The sequence below is a fragment of the Orbicella faveolata genome, unplaced genomic scaffold (assembly GCF_042242905.1).
Source record: "Orbicella faveolata isolate gen_17 unplaced genomic scaffold, um_ofav_v1 contig_35, whole genome shotgun sequence".
NCBI lineage: Eukaryota > Metazoa > Cnidaria > Anthozoa > Scleractinia > Merulinidae > Orbicella > Orbicella faveolata.
Window position 1 is genome coordinate 21,405,972 of NW_028301564.1, and position 13,316 is coordinate 21,419,287.

Genomic DNA, 13,316 nt, shown 5'->3' on the forward strand with positions numbered 1-13,316 from the left:
ATTTCTAGACATCGGATTTCCTTCATATGTTGCATGAGCCCTTTATACGTTTTAAGAAAACATATCCATGTGGAACCCAACGAGCTGACATCTTCATTTAGAAGAAATTCGGTCTCAAAGTTATCATACAGATATTTCCCATACTCAAATTTACCCAGAGTAGGTCAAGTTGAACACAAAATTGATAAAGGTTAACGAGATGGTACCGAGTCAAAAATGGTTGTTATTTTATTATGAAAATATTTTCTTTAAAAGCCATATGCAACCCTTTCCATATTTTATAGTCGAGCCGTGACAGAATAAAACGCAGGGGAACCTTTGCCTGTTACGGCCATTTTTCTTTATTGTGTCATGCCATTTGTCGTCTCGGTCTTTCAAATTTAGCGCCATTGCACCCGTAAATATCCCAGATGTGTCACACAATTCTGCGCGATGAGAGTCACATATAGAAGGGAAAGGGGGCAATACAATGTTACATTTTCACGACTGTTCTACATTCCATTTCCTTAGTCTATGACTCCCTGGTCAGTTCTGCTGCAGATTTCTCTTTATGCTGCAAAATTGTTTTTGTGGCTTCCATAAGGAACATCTTAGTAAGCCTGCAAGTAAAAGACATGACAAAGTGGTTTTGATATTAATGCCACAACGTTAAAATCACGGTACGGTGGCCAAAGCCCGGGGGGTGACTTCGCTGTTGAAGGGGTGGGGATGCTCCTTGTCTCGTTTAGGGGTGTAAAATTGCGGATTTTGATTTATCATACAAACACCAATGAAACACCAGGTGAGCTTTCGCGCGAGTACATGATACATTCACAGGTGAAACGATGACCTTTCCAATGGCTACGTAATAAATCGCGCCTTTCATAGTAAAAGTAAAATGGTTTGGTATGCGTATTTTGTTGGTGTTTAAGTAATTAATTGGACATCACATCCCAGCCTAGTGATTTGGACTCTGCCACTGCCGGTCCCAAGCCCAAATGAGACAGGAGGAGGGTTGGGCGTGGGGCTAACAAACCCTCCCCATAAAAAGGTAGCCTGCTACAGAAACAGAAATTACTCAAGACGCCTCAGCTCTTGGGAGAGAAGGTCCTTAAAAAGACGGATCAATGGTCATTGACCAGTGACCATTTCAATTGAGAATGGTTCACAAGACCACGAAGATGTCACCAGACCACTCAACAGAAAATCAGACTGACCATGTTTGCATTGGAAAGAAATTCAGAAGTCGCTCCAGGACGTGAGAGTAAAAAGAGGTGCGGATGTTGCTTCAGACCAGACTTAGCTGTTGCACATCTCAAGCTAAAACTAAAGAAAAACTGGACTGGAGCAGCGCCTCGACGTAATAGCTTTGAAATCGGGCAGCTGAAAGAATGATGCAAAGAAGCTAAAGGAGTTCAGGGTCACAGTTAAAAACAAGTACCAACTTCTCTAGGAACGGATGAAAGATGACGAGGCTGTTGATTGTATTTGGATGGGAGTGAAGGAGTCTTTAGTTTCAACTTGTAGGTAGGTACTTGCCCCCAAGAAACACCACAAGGATAGGATAGCACATACATACTAACAACTTGTGACAATGTGGAAGGTGAATTGATCAACATGACACGAGCGTGGGACAAAGAAAAAATCCGAGGCCCTGACAAGAATCGAACCCATGAACTCCCGAACAACGGGCGGGAATCGAGCTATGAGAACTGATGGAGAGCAAGGCCAGTTCATATGTGACAGGCGTCTTGCATACTGCTACAATCTGCACTGTTGTAGCCATTGCGAGTGGTGATAAGTGAATTCACATCTTTATTCACTTATCACAACTAGTCACTATTTTTTCAAGTGCTTTCAGGAAAGCTTGATCATAACTTATATCACATCACAATTAAACAAACTTGTTACATTAATTAAGCAACACATACCATCTATAAAGGTTTGGGAAGTACTGGTTTAAATAGACCATCAGTAGACCCGGTTCACTTGAAATCCAAACTTCATCCAAGTTGTTTGCCATGCTCACTACCATTAACTCTGCACAGCGCTCAGTCGACATTAATTGTAAGCCAGATATATCAGGTGGATCCTTAAACTTCTGCAAGGGCAAAAGTCACTGGAAATTTATTTCAAATGGCGATTACACTTACAGTTACGTTACTGAATGCCAGTTGCTGATAGCTCTTCATTGTAAACACACAAAGTCGGTTTCTGTCCCGTAGACACGACTCAACACTGTAGTACTCATGTCTAGATGCCTTGGGCATTAGAGTTACATGACACGCTGTTCTCATTTCAATTGGCCAATCAAAGTCTAAGATAACAAGTAGGAATAGAAACTAGAAAAAGGGTACCTTGGATTTGCTGTGTCCTGTCTACTCACATCATTATGCCAGCGTGGTTGCCCGAAGGTGTAGTGGATATCACGCCCAACTAGTAGTATGCAGGGAGACGCAGGTTCGAATCCTGCTCGGGATACGAAGTTTTTCTTTCATTTCAGAGACATGTGTCAAAAGCCGCTTAACCCTTGCAAGTTATTTACACCTTTTTATTTAAGTCCGAGATGTCTAACATAGTTGACATCCCAGACAAGCCATTGTTTGTCTAAAAATTGTCAGTATGACAAAATGGCACTACCCATAAGAGTCAATGTATGTTAGGGTATAAACCCTCTCAACTATCGAGAGCTAACCACTGTCCAGTTTGTGATATTTAGACTAACCTAACCAAGAAGTGCCATTTCGTTATTTTGTCATTTTGTGTTTTCTACACGCCCCTGGACATACAAGGTACTAGGCAACGCTTCGCGGTGGTATACCATGATATTCCACGAGTCACTTTTATTTTGTTGGCACACACAAAAGCCTATAGATGTGTGTATACCAAGAAAATACAATTGACAAGTGGGATATTCCATTTTATATAATACGTCAAATTATTTGTTGCATTTTGATTAGTTCTCACCTATGATCTATTAGAGGGAAGACGAATTGATGACATCAATATAACAAACATTTTCCCTGTTTTTTTTTTTTTTAAATGACGGAAAGCTTTCAGAATTTGGATAATATTTTACAAGATTGGGTGAAAGATAACTAAGGTACAAAATGCCTTGCCAAGGCCGTGAGAAGATAAAAAAAGCCGTTTCTTTTTAGAAAATGACCCAGAAAAAATACTCAAGCTGTCCCATTCAGCATTCGAGTGAGACTAAGCCAAACACAAAATTGGTCTTGTAAGAAACCAGGATTGCTTTGTCTCGAATTTAACAAACCCAATAAAATGAAAATGTTTAGGAGAATATATTTTTTAAAAAATTCAACTTTTTTCAGTCTCAAAATAACTGTTGACACAGACTGATGTCAGGAATGAAACATCAAAACATCACTTCTTAAAATCATTTAAAGTAAAGTTAACACAATTAACCTTGCTTTCCGACACAAAATGTTCCAGTCCGTTTCAGGGCACAGCAGTCAGGCAAAGTATAGGCTCACCAAAGCTCACGGCCAACTGTATCGCAGCTAGAAAGTGTCTCCGACACTATATCAAACTGATTTGAGAATCACCAAACACAGAAGTCACAGAAGACACAAATTTCCACCTTCACTAACGCTCCTTTCATTCAAAACTCTAATTGAATAGCCTCCAATGTTGACTGCAACTGCAAGTTTTGAACCAAGCATATATTTTCCTCCTGCAATATTCAAGGCAACGTCCGGGTTTTCAGCTCACAGGGCTGCTCTGATGACAAAAACTGACTTGATTTTTCAGGCTTTTTCTATAAGACTTGTAGATTTCGCAGTGAAATTCTGCTTTCCCAGTAAGTTTTCATTCTATGAGAAGTGATGCTCTATTCAAGGTTGACAGTGCCAATTGATTTCCCTGAACCAATCACAATTCTTTGCTATGCATAATAATCAATCAGATTACTTCATGTTGTGTAGACCATAGATTTTCTCAAATTGTTATTTTTGTGTTACTTTGTCAAAGTGGGCAACTGAGGCCCAGCTTTCGAGTTTATATAAGTTGAGAGATTGTGAATTAAAAAAGCTTTTCCTGTGGTACCTTGTTTCATTATTACATAAAACAAATAGATCATTTCCATGTTGCCATGAATCTGTTCAGTAATAGATCACAGACAACGTCAAAATGTGGTAAGAACATCAGTGACACACTCGGCTATCGCCTTGTGTGCCACATTTTTGTTATCACCAGATTTTGATGTCATCTGTGATCAGTATTACTGGGCAGATGCAAGGCAACATGGAATCTGTTTGTTAAGTATATCATGAGAAAGTGTTGCATGACCATTTAATACCATGTCTACTGGTGTAAATGTATATCAATAGCTCTATGTTACTTCATATTACATGTTTTACTAAATTACACTTTTATTTAGTATTTTATCTATTTGATGGATATTTAACTAGTTTTTTTCCTCTCATTTTATTATTATGTTTGTCATGCATTTTATACATGAGCCCCTGGCTCAGATACTGAGGGCAACCTAATCCCATGCATGACATCAATAAATTGATTGATTGATTGATGTCAGTATCTGTCATAGAACATACAGTGGCCAACACAAACACTGCAGTGTGTGATGGGAGGATTGGGTGTAAAACAATGGCTTTCCTGTATCCTGATTGAGCGATCCTTAAAGGGTTACAAGTCTTTATCGATATATCGATCAAAAACACATTGTTTTCTTACTTCATCAATGTTCTCAGTGAAAAAATGAAGAGAGATGTTTGTCTTGACAGGTCCTGGCAGAACAGTCTGTACATGAATGTTGTGCTCAGCCAGCTCCAGCCGCGCAGTATCAAAGTAACCCTAACAAAATGATAATGGCCATAAGTACCTGATGCATTAGGGAGCACTGGCCAGGGGTTGGAGGGGAAACAGAATTAACTGTTTCCTGTGGGATCAAGCAAGCATATAATTCTGAAAGAACTAAAGAATGTTTCAAAATTTTCTATTTGACTTGAGACTTAACAAGCTTGATTTTCACCACTCTCTCAAGTCTAGTTTGGTGGGTGATTGAAGCCTCACTTGAGACATGACCTGATTATACCCCATTCAAGCTATTGTTTCCTCATGAAGTTCAATTTAAATATTGCTGTTTCCTTGGACATTATCATGTGAGAAAAGAAGATAAAACAAGAAATAGACAGTCTTAATTTAACAAAAAAAAAAAAAGTTAAGTAAAAATGTATGTTGTTGCGCAATTTAGCCATGTGTTGCGACGTATTAGTAATTACTACAGGTAGCTTGCAGCACACTTCAATTAACAGCATTTTTGTCCTATTAGTACATACCTGCAATGCATGTTTACTGGCACAATAAGTTGCTGAAAAAGGTACGCCTATGAAGAATATTCAATTTTACCCATAGTTATCAGTATTACTACAGAATTCACTTACAAAATTGTTTCATCATAAAAATCAGCTGCACGTTCGGTTGGTTGGTCAGTTGGTCAGTCGGTCGGTAGGTCGGTCATTCAGTCAGTCAGTCAGTCAGTCAGTCAGTCAGTCAGTCATCCAGTCATTCATTCAGTCCGTCAGTCAGTCAGTCATTCATTCATTCAGTCTGTCGATCAGTCAAATTGAGTCAGTCAGTCAGTCAAATTGAGTCAGTCAGTCAGTCAGTCAGTTAGTCAGTTAGTCAGTCAAACTGAGTCAGTCAGTCAGTCAGACCGCATTAGTCATTCAGTCAGTCAAAATGAGTCAGTCAGTCAGTCAGTCAGTCAGTCAGTCATTCAGTCAGTCAGTACGTCATATTAAGTCAGTCAGTCAGTTGAATCGAGTCAGTCAGTCAGTCTGTCAGTCAGTCAGTCGGTCAGCCAGCCTGCCAGCCAGCCAGCCATTCAGTCAGTCAGTCAGTCAGTCAGTCAGATTGAGTCACTCAGTCACTCAGTCAGTCACTCAGTCAGTCAGTCAGTCAGTCAGTCATCAGGCACTCCTTTCAAGACTTTTCAGTTTTATAAAACAAGTTTAACAATAAATTATTTAAACCCATGCAGTTAATACATATTTTATAAAACCCAAAACTTGTCAAATTTAGTCATTCCAACAAATGAATTAAAATTAATGACATTACATGTTTTTCCAGCGGTACTGCTCACCACCACAATCTGCCCCTTGTGACGTTCAATCATGTGCGGGAGGACTGCTTTGGTCAAAGAGATGGGTCCAACAAGGTTTAAATCCAAAAGTGCTCTATCCACCTCTAATGATGTTTTTTCCACCAAAGCTATCTGTGACCTACCAGCATTGTTCACCAGAATGTCAACCTAATACATTGAGAAAACAACTGAACTGGTAGTCCTGCTTCAAATGCCTCATGTTAATCTGCTGTTGTTTTCTTGGGCTTTGTTTTTTTATTTCTATTAAGGTTCAGTGCATGACGATCGATTGTGCAAAATTGGGAATGCACTTGGGCATGAATAAAGAAATAATGACACCGGAATGTTCTAACTACAAAAGTTATACTAAACCAGTCTATTGCACCTGAGTATATGACTGTACCTCATAGAACAAGAAAATCACTTATTTATAAATATTAAAATAAATTATAATATCATATTTCATGGCAATATCAAAACATCAAACAAAACTTGTCTCTGTTAAAACTTCATTACATAATTCCTGAGTCTATCTAATATAAAAGTCATTATTTTTATTGTAACTGTGCACAGTAAAATTATTGGACAGATTATGAAATACACCTGTACACACAGCTGGTCTATCACAAAACACCTTTTTGTAATGTCATCTGACTACTAATTTAACCCAGGCTCCAGCGGAGTATCGGACCTCTCTCCTTCCAAAACATAATTGTTGTTTTCATTGCAGAATCAGTGTATAATACCAGCAAAATTGCCTTGTTTGACAGTCTGAAACCCTGTCTTTACATTATCAAGAAAAAAACATTGTATACCTTTCCAAAGTGTTTGAGGACATCTTGGGTCAGTTTTTCATGCGTGTCATATTTTAGCAAGTCCAAGGGAAGGACAAGAATATCTTGATCTGTTTTAAACGAGGAATCGTGAGCGATGGCAACGGCTGAAATATAAAAATTTACATAAAATGTATTATGAAATGGGCATTAGAAATTAGCCAATAACAGTAAAATTAATTATAAAAGAGGGTTTACATGAATTTTTTTTTTACGTGTCAGACGTGGCACAAAGAGCCCGAAGTCTAAAAGTTATCATATAAAGGTATCCAGCAAGTGGATTTTAAAACAATGATTAACATCAACTCGGGAAATGATTGCTGGTGAGATTTCATTCTAACTTGTAATATTATTGGTTTTTATTATATGGCTGTGTCTTACAACGACTGGGAACTACCAAATTCACGAATTTGATTGGCTGAAATTGATATTGACCGCGGCCTAGATTTTCCCATCTAGACCGGCATCTAGACCGCTTTCATTTTGCATTGAAAAAGTAGCAAACTCAAATACAAAAATGTTCACCGTTTTCTTTTATTTTTTTCTCAATCATTTATGGAGGTGCCAAAAAGCCTGATGACAAAAAAAAGTAAAGAGGACAAGCAAATTTTGGCAGGTTTAAGTTAAGCTCATCTTCGGTTGCAAGCAAAATGTCAGCAAACCAGTTACATTAAACGAATTAAAGTTTTCTTCTTTGCCATAAAATAAACATCTTATTAACCAAGCTAAGTCGGTCTGTATGGGAGAATCTTGACCTAGGTCGTGTGTACAGAACTCACTGAGTTTGGTCTGTACTCACGACCTCCGTCAAGATTCTCCCATACAGACCTCCTGCTTGGTTAATAAGAGCTAAGTAATAATATTGTAATAATATTGTAATATTATTGGTATAAAGCCGACATGCATCATGCTGTGTAATCTAATGGCAAGACAAATAACTCTCACAGTGCCTCTCTCCACCCAGGTGTATAAATGGGTACCAGCAAACTTAACGCTGGGGGTAAACCATCCAGGGGGGAGTAGAAATACTCCTAGTCACTTCATGCAACAGAAACTGAGATAAGCTGCGGCTGGATGAGCCACTTTGCTCGTATGCAGACTTTATCTTTTACCTTTACCCTTGCAAGGCTGCTCTTCTATGAAAAACTGTGGTGACATAATCAAATCATTCAGGGACCTTGACCCGATGTGTGTGTGTCTGGGTGTGTGTCGGGGGGGGGGGGGAAACTCCCAAATAAAAAGGATGGGGAGTCTCCTCGTACCTTTTTGGGGTTAAAAACGTGGTTTTGGTCCCTCTTAGGATGCTTAGCCTCAAAAGGTCCACAGCGGGAGTTTTTGTAGTACCTTTAAGGGTACTGAGCCGGGAAAATGTGGCAGGAGATAATGTGTTATGTAAGAATTGGTACCTCTTTGTAGGGGACAAAAAAATTCCGACGAGCACCCCCGTCAGGGAGTTTGCTTGTCGCGAATCAGATGGCAAGCTGTTCTACAGCTCAGCTCTAGACAGTAAATCGGGGAGCTATCGTTTGTTTGGGCAGAGATTGCGCCAGAGAGTCCGGGGCTGGGCAAGTGTCCGTCCTCTGGCCGTGGTAAAATTTCCAAAGCCCCGGAGCTTTAAGGAGATCTCAAAAGCTTGCCATTAAAATAGTACGACGTACTTAATTTATCCAAACCCATTTTGCCCAAGTTATTTTATCTTAATTCAAGCTACCTGCACAATTCTTCTTGACTCTCTCTAATTCTGCCTTCCTTCTCGCAGACAGTACTAATTTGCAGCCATATTTGACTAGTTCATAAGCCAAATATTCACCGATACCGCTCGAAGCGCCAGTAATCCAGACCACTTTCCCGCGCAAGGCAACCGCTGGATCTTGACCGATCCTCTCATAAATCATCAATAAAAAATCACCATCTTGGAATTTGAAAAGTAAGAAACAAACAAGAGGAACAAGAACTGCAGCGATCAGGAAATTTCGGCCCATTACGATGACCTTGCAACTTATGACCACGTCTGTAACAAGACACGTGACCAATCGATGATAAAACAAAAAAATGTTGGAATAGGAATCGGGACCAAGGACTAAGGAACGAAAGAACAGTGAACAAGGAATGGGAAATACGGAGTTTTGGTTTTACCTAAACGTGTTACACCACAAAGAACGTATAATCGATAAACCTGCGAAATTTTATCTATTTATTTATTTTTTTTCATTATTCGAGAACTTTGTGTTTAGAGATTCCCTCAGTTGCTATACATTATTTGGCATGGGAGAGATTTGTCTGATTTTGCCACTTAGTCCCCGTTTAGTCCTTAATAAATTAGTTGAACCTCATTATTCCAAACTCTCAGGGGAATAAAAAAATAGCTCGAAATAGCAGGAGGTCGAAATAACCGATAGTAAATGACTGAAGCGCAAATCCAAGGATATGGTTTTAAGTTCGACATAACCGAATTCGATTTAGCGGGGTCCAACTGAAATGCTATATCTTTGCTGCTTGTATTTGGTCTCGATAGAAAATAGATTAGCATGGAAATGCATGGTCGTTTGAGTTGTCTGCGAGAGTAAAAGTAACGTGCAAGGTAAATCTGTGAGCCCAAGAGAAAAATTCTTTTCGCTAGCGTATTTTTTCGACATGCGACTTTAATAAGTATCTCTCTGCGCGAACTGCTGAATTTATTTTTTTGCAAAATTAAAGGTGATTAATAGGGAAGATATTTGTTTACAAACATTGTTTTTGTTATATAAATGTACAAACCGTTAAACAAAAGAATTCTTTGTTTCACCAACCAATAGTTCTCTGGTTGGCATCTTAATAATTAACAAATGGTAAACGCCATAGCGTGCACTATTGAGTTATGGATGCACGCGGGAGGTTGCTAAGTACGAAAGAAGCGTAAGAGTCGCACGAGGCTATAGCCTCGTGCGACTCTAGCTTCTTGAGTGCTTAGCAAACCTCCCAAGTGCATCCATAACTCAATAGTGCACGCTATGGCGTTTACCATTTGTTTTATAACATAACATTGAGACATTGGAACAACAGAAGTCCTTTTATTGGGCTACATCGCAAAAAAATGTTGGTGTAGTCTTACATAACAAGAGAAAACAAGTGCGCGAAAATTCATTCATGACAACCGACTGCACACCAGTAACTCGATAAAGTTTCATCTTCAGACAACTGTGAAGACAGTTTCGCATTTCTGGCAGAAGAACGTCGGCCATTACTTTGGAAACAATGTCTGTCAAAAGATTTGCTTTGTAAACATTAGCACACACGTCAGCAGCGTACACCCATAGGCAAATAGTAGACGCTAAATTAACCAATCAGAGCGCGTGCTTTGCTTTAGTTATGTTATAACAATAGATGACGTCACTGAATCTTTGCTATTCTGTCTCAAATGGTTGGCCGACCGTTTGAGACCATTATTGCAGCATAAAGTGATAAAGATTGGTAGTAATCCATCAGATGATAAGCGAGAGAGTGCTGCAAAGGGTTGTCATGCACCTTGATTAAAACTAAACAAACATGGACAATAGACGTATTGGGTTAACGTGTTTACAGCTTGTTGCCACCCAATTCATACCACGTGATGATTCATTAGGGAGGTTGCAATTGTTCTGTTTGTACATACGCTCATGCACTCAGTTGTGCGTGACAAATTGCACAATTGGAACCACACGTGATCTGAATTGGGTGGCAACAAGGATAAACACTTTAGCCGAAAACGTCTATAGCTTTTTTTTTTACATTAAAGCCGAAACATGATTAGAGTAAAGCTGCAACAAGTCGCGGGGACAAGTCCCATCGTGTGAACTGGCCACTTTTGCTTCAAAATCTGGTCGCAGGGACCAAACTTTGGTCCCCGCGACTAGTCCCACCAATTCAAACCAGTTTGAATTTTTGGGACAAGTCCCTGCGACTTGTTCCTCAGAACGCTTCGTGTGAACTGTTCTTGGGACAAGTCCCTGCGACCAGTCCCTTCGTGTAAACTCTTCAGGGGACTAGTTGCAGGGACTAGTCACAGGGAATAGTCCCCTCGTGTGTGCCGACAAATATTCTGCTTTCTATTCATCGCCGATAACTGCCGTCGTATTTCTTCATCGGTCCATATTTCAACTAGACATTTGGCCTCATAATAGCCCCAATTTTGGTTCTTTAGGGCAGTCGCCTCCTCTCCGCATCCATCCGCCATTTTGAACGTGTTTGGTCTGATCATAATTGAAGGTTGTTTTAATCATGCTCAGAATAATCATGTTTCATTCGCGCAATGCACTGTCTGATGTGAACACTTTTCATAACGAAACATGTTTCATTCGTGATCAGACTAATCATGTTTTCGGCCTAGTGAAAACACAGTTTAGCTCTTCTAATAAAGGTCTGGACACTCCATCTACTTGTACAGGGGCTGATCCAGGAATTTCTGAAAGGGGAGGGAGGGGGGGTGTTGTACACCTTTAAACTCTCGACGCCATCGGCGAGGATAGCGAATGCTGCAGGTGAGAGCTTTCAGAGGGCTCCGAGGTCATCCCCCTTTTTTTTTTTTTTTTTCCGATTTTGTCTTCTAAAACGCCATTTCCAGTGTTCCTGACACTTGAAAAGCGTTTGTGAAAGCATGATATAAAATCTGGAGTTTACTTTACTTCTCAACCAGAAAAACACAACTAATAATGCAGTCGTGAAATGTACGTTATCTTTCCTAAAGCCTGGTTCACACTAGCGACAACGACATCGTCACGAACGACAAAAAAAGAACGTTATCTCGACGTAAAAAGGACGTTATGTTTGTAGTGTGAACATGTAGACATAATGGCATATTAGCAACATAACAGCATGAACATAACGACATAAAGATAAAACTGATCTTTTCCTCATGTCGTTATGTCGCTAGTGTGAACCAGGCTTAACTGGACAATCAGTCAGTTGGTGGAAGTGAAACAACTTCGTATACAACAATTTTACTCTATAACTTTTATGAAAAGTCGAGGAAATAAAAATACCCCTGAGCATTAAGAAATGTTTAAACTGCAGGAGAGCGAAATAATCTAATTATTTTAGTGCAAATCTACTAGTAGTTTACTTTATCAAATCCTCTTACAGACACTTTTCTTGGCAATTTGCACGGCTCCGTAGAAGATCACAGTTATGCGAGATGGACTTGTAATTATATTACTACAAGTGAAGTAACTTTCGGTTGGTCTAGAAAACGCCTCGGGTGTAGGTGAAACACGTAAACAGGTATTTGAAATTGTTTATTAGAAGCAGATTATGAATCGAGAACATATGCATGTAAAAAAACGTTTGTAACTTCACTTGGAGGAAAACAACTACCACAGTACAGCAAAGTTAACGTAATTTGGAAATATATAATTTTAACCTACACTGACAACGATAATAGAAGCAAAACGGTATATACTTCTTTTATACCCTAAAGTTTACCTTCCGGTGCTTTTAAATGAATAAACAATTGAGATTAGCGCTCACCAGCGTGGGAGGGGGGAAGGGGGGAGGAGGGGGGTACTCCCATTTAAAAAGGACGGGTGCGCCCGTCGGAAATTTTGAACAGAACACCTAAGAGGTACCAAGATCCCGTTTTGTGGGCGTGGCTTGAAAATTTTTCTCCTGTAAAAGAGGCACCAATTCTTACATAATACATTAACTCATGTCAATATTTTTTTTGACTCAAAACCCTTAAAGCTACCACAAAAGTTCCCGCAGTGGACCTTTTGAGGATAAACACCCATAAGGTCGGATTCACGGTGCAATATTGCCCCCACAGGCTCAACTGCATCGTGTATCCACCCCTGAATTTGTTGCGCGTAATACTGCAGCAGTAGAATTTCGTCCAACTACTGCGACGTTGCACGCAACAAATTTCTTCGTGTACCCAAATTTCAGGGTTCAGCCAATCAAATCTCACATTCAAATTTAACCGCTGATCCGAATGTCACCCGTCGTACGTTCCACATAATTTCAAGTCAAGTTTACGGGTCGTCAAAAAAGAAAGCGATGGCTTGGTCAGTCGCAGAAGAAACTATGCTAAATGACGATTACAGAGGTAAGTAATCTTTTTCCTAAACCTTACCTGTGGTTCGGAGTCCAAACGTTTTGTTCTGGATATTTTCATTCACTTCTTTTACCAGCTTTTATACTGCTCGCGTGGTGGCAAGGAGTAGTCGTAGCGCGCGGAATTTTGTTCCGTTTATCGATATACAAAGGAAGAAAAGGATTTTGGATTCCGCGATGTAAACATGATTGGATGAGAGCTTGGTAGCCGCTCATCATATATTGCGCGAAATATTGCAACCGTGTAGCCACGTCGAGTAAATAATCGTGCGCGCAATATTGCACTGTACATACGGGCCTTAAAGAGGTACCAAAAC

At 39.7% G+C, this 13,316-nt stretch overlaps 1 protein-coding gene across 1 annotated transcript; it reads right to left on the reverse strand.

Moving 5' to 3' along the window:
- Positions 1 to 210: 210 nt before the first annotated feature.
- LOC149103734 (dehydrogenase/reductase SDR family member 7-like) lies at positions 211 to 8,960 on the reverse strand. The gene is made up of 7 exons (XM_089273279.1): positions 8,648 to 8,960; positions 6,919 to 7,043; positions 6,079 to 6,271; positions 5,298 to 5,344; positions 4,693 to 4,812; positions 1,911 to 2,080; positions 211 to 599 (listed from the first exon to the last, which is right to left on the reverse strand). The coding sequence occupies exons 1-7, from the start codon at positions 8,916 to 8,918 to the stop codon at positions 512 to 514; spliced, it is 1,014 nt and encodes a 337-aa protein (XP_089129405.1). The 5' UTR covers positions 8,919 to 8,960; the 3' UTR covers positions 211 to 511.
- Positions 8,961 to 13,316: the final 4,356 nt, after the last annotated feature.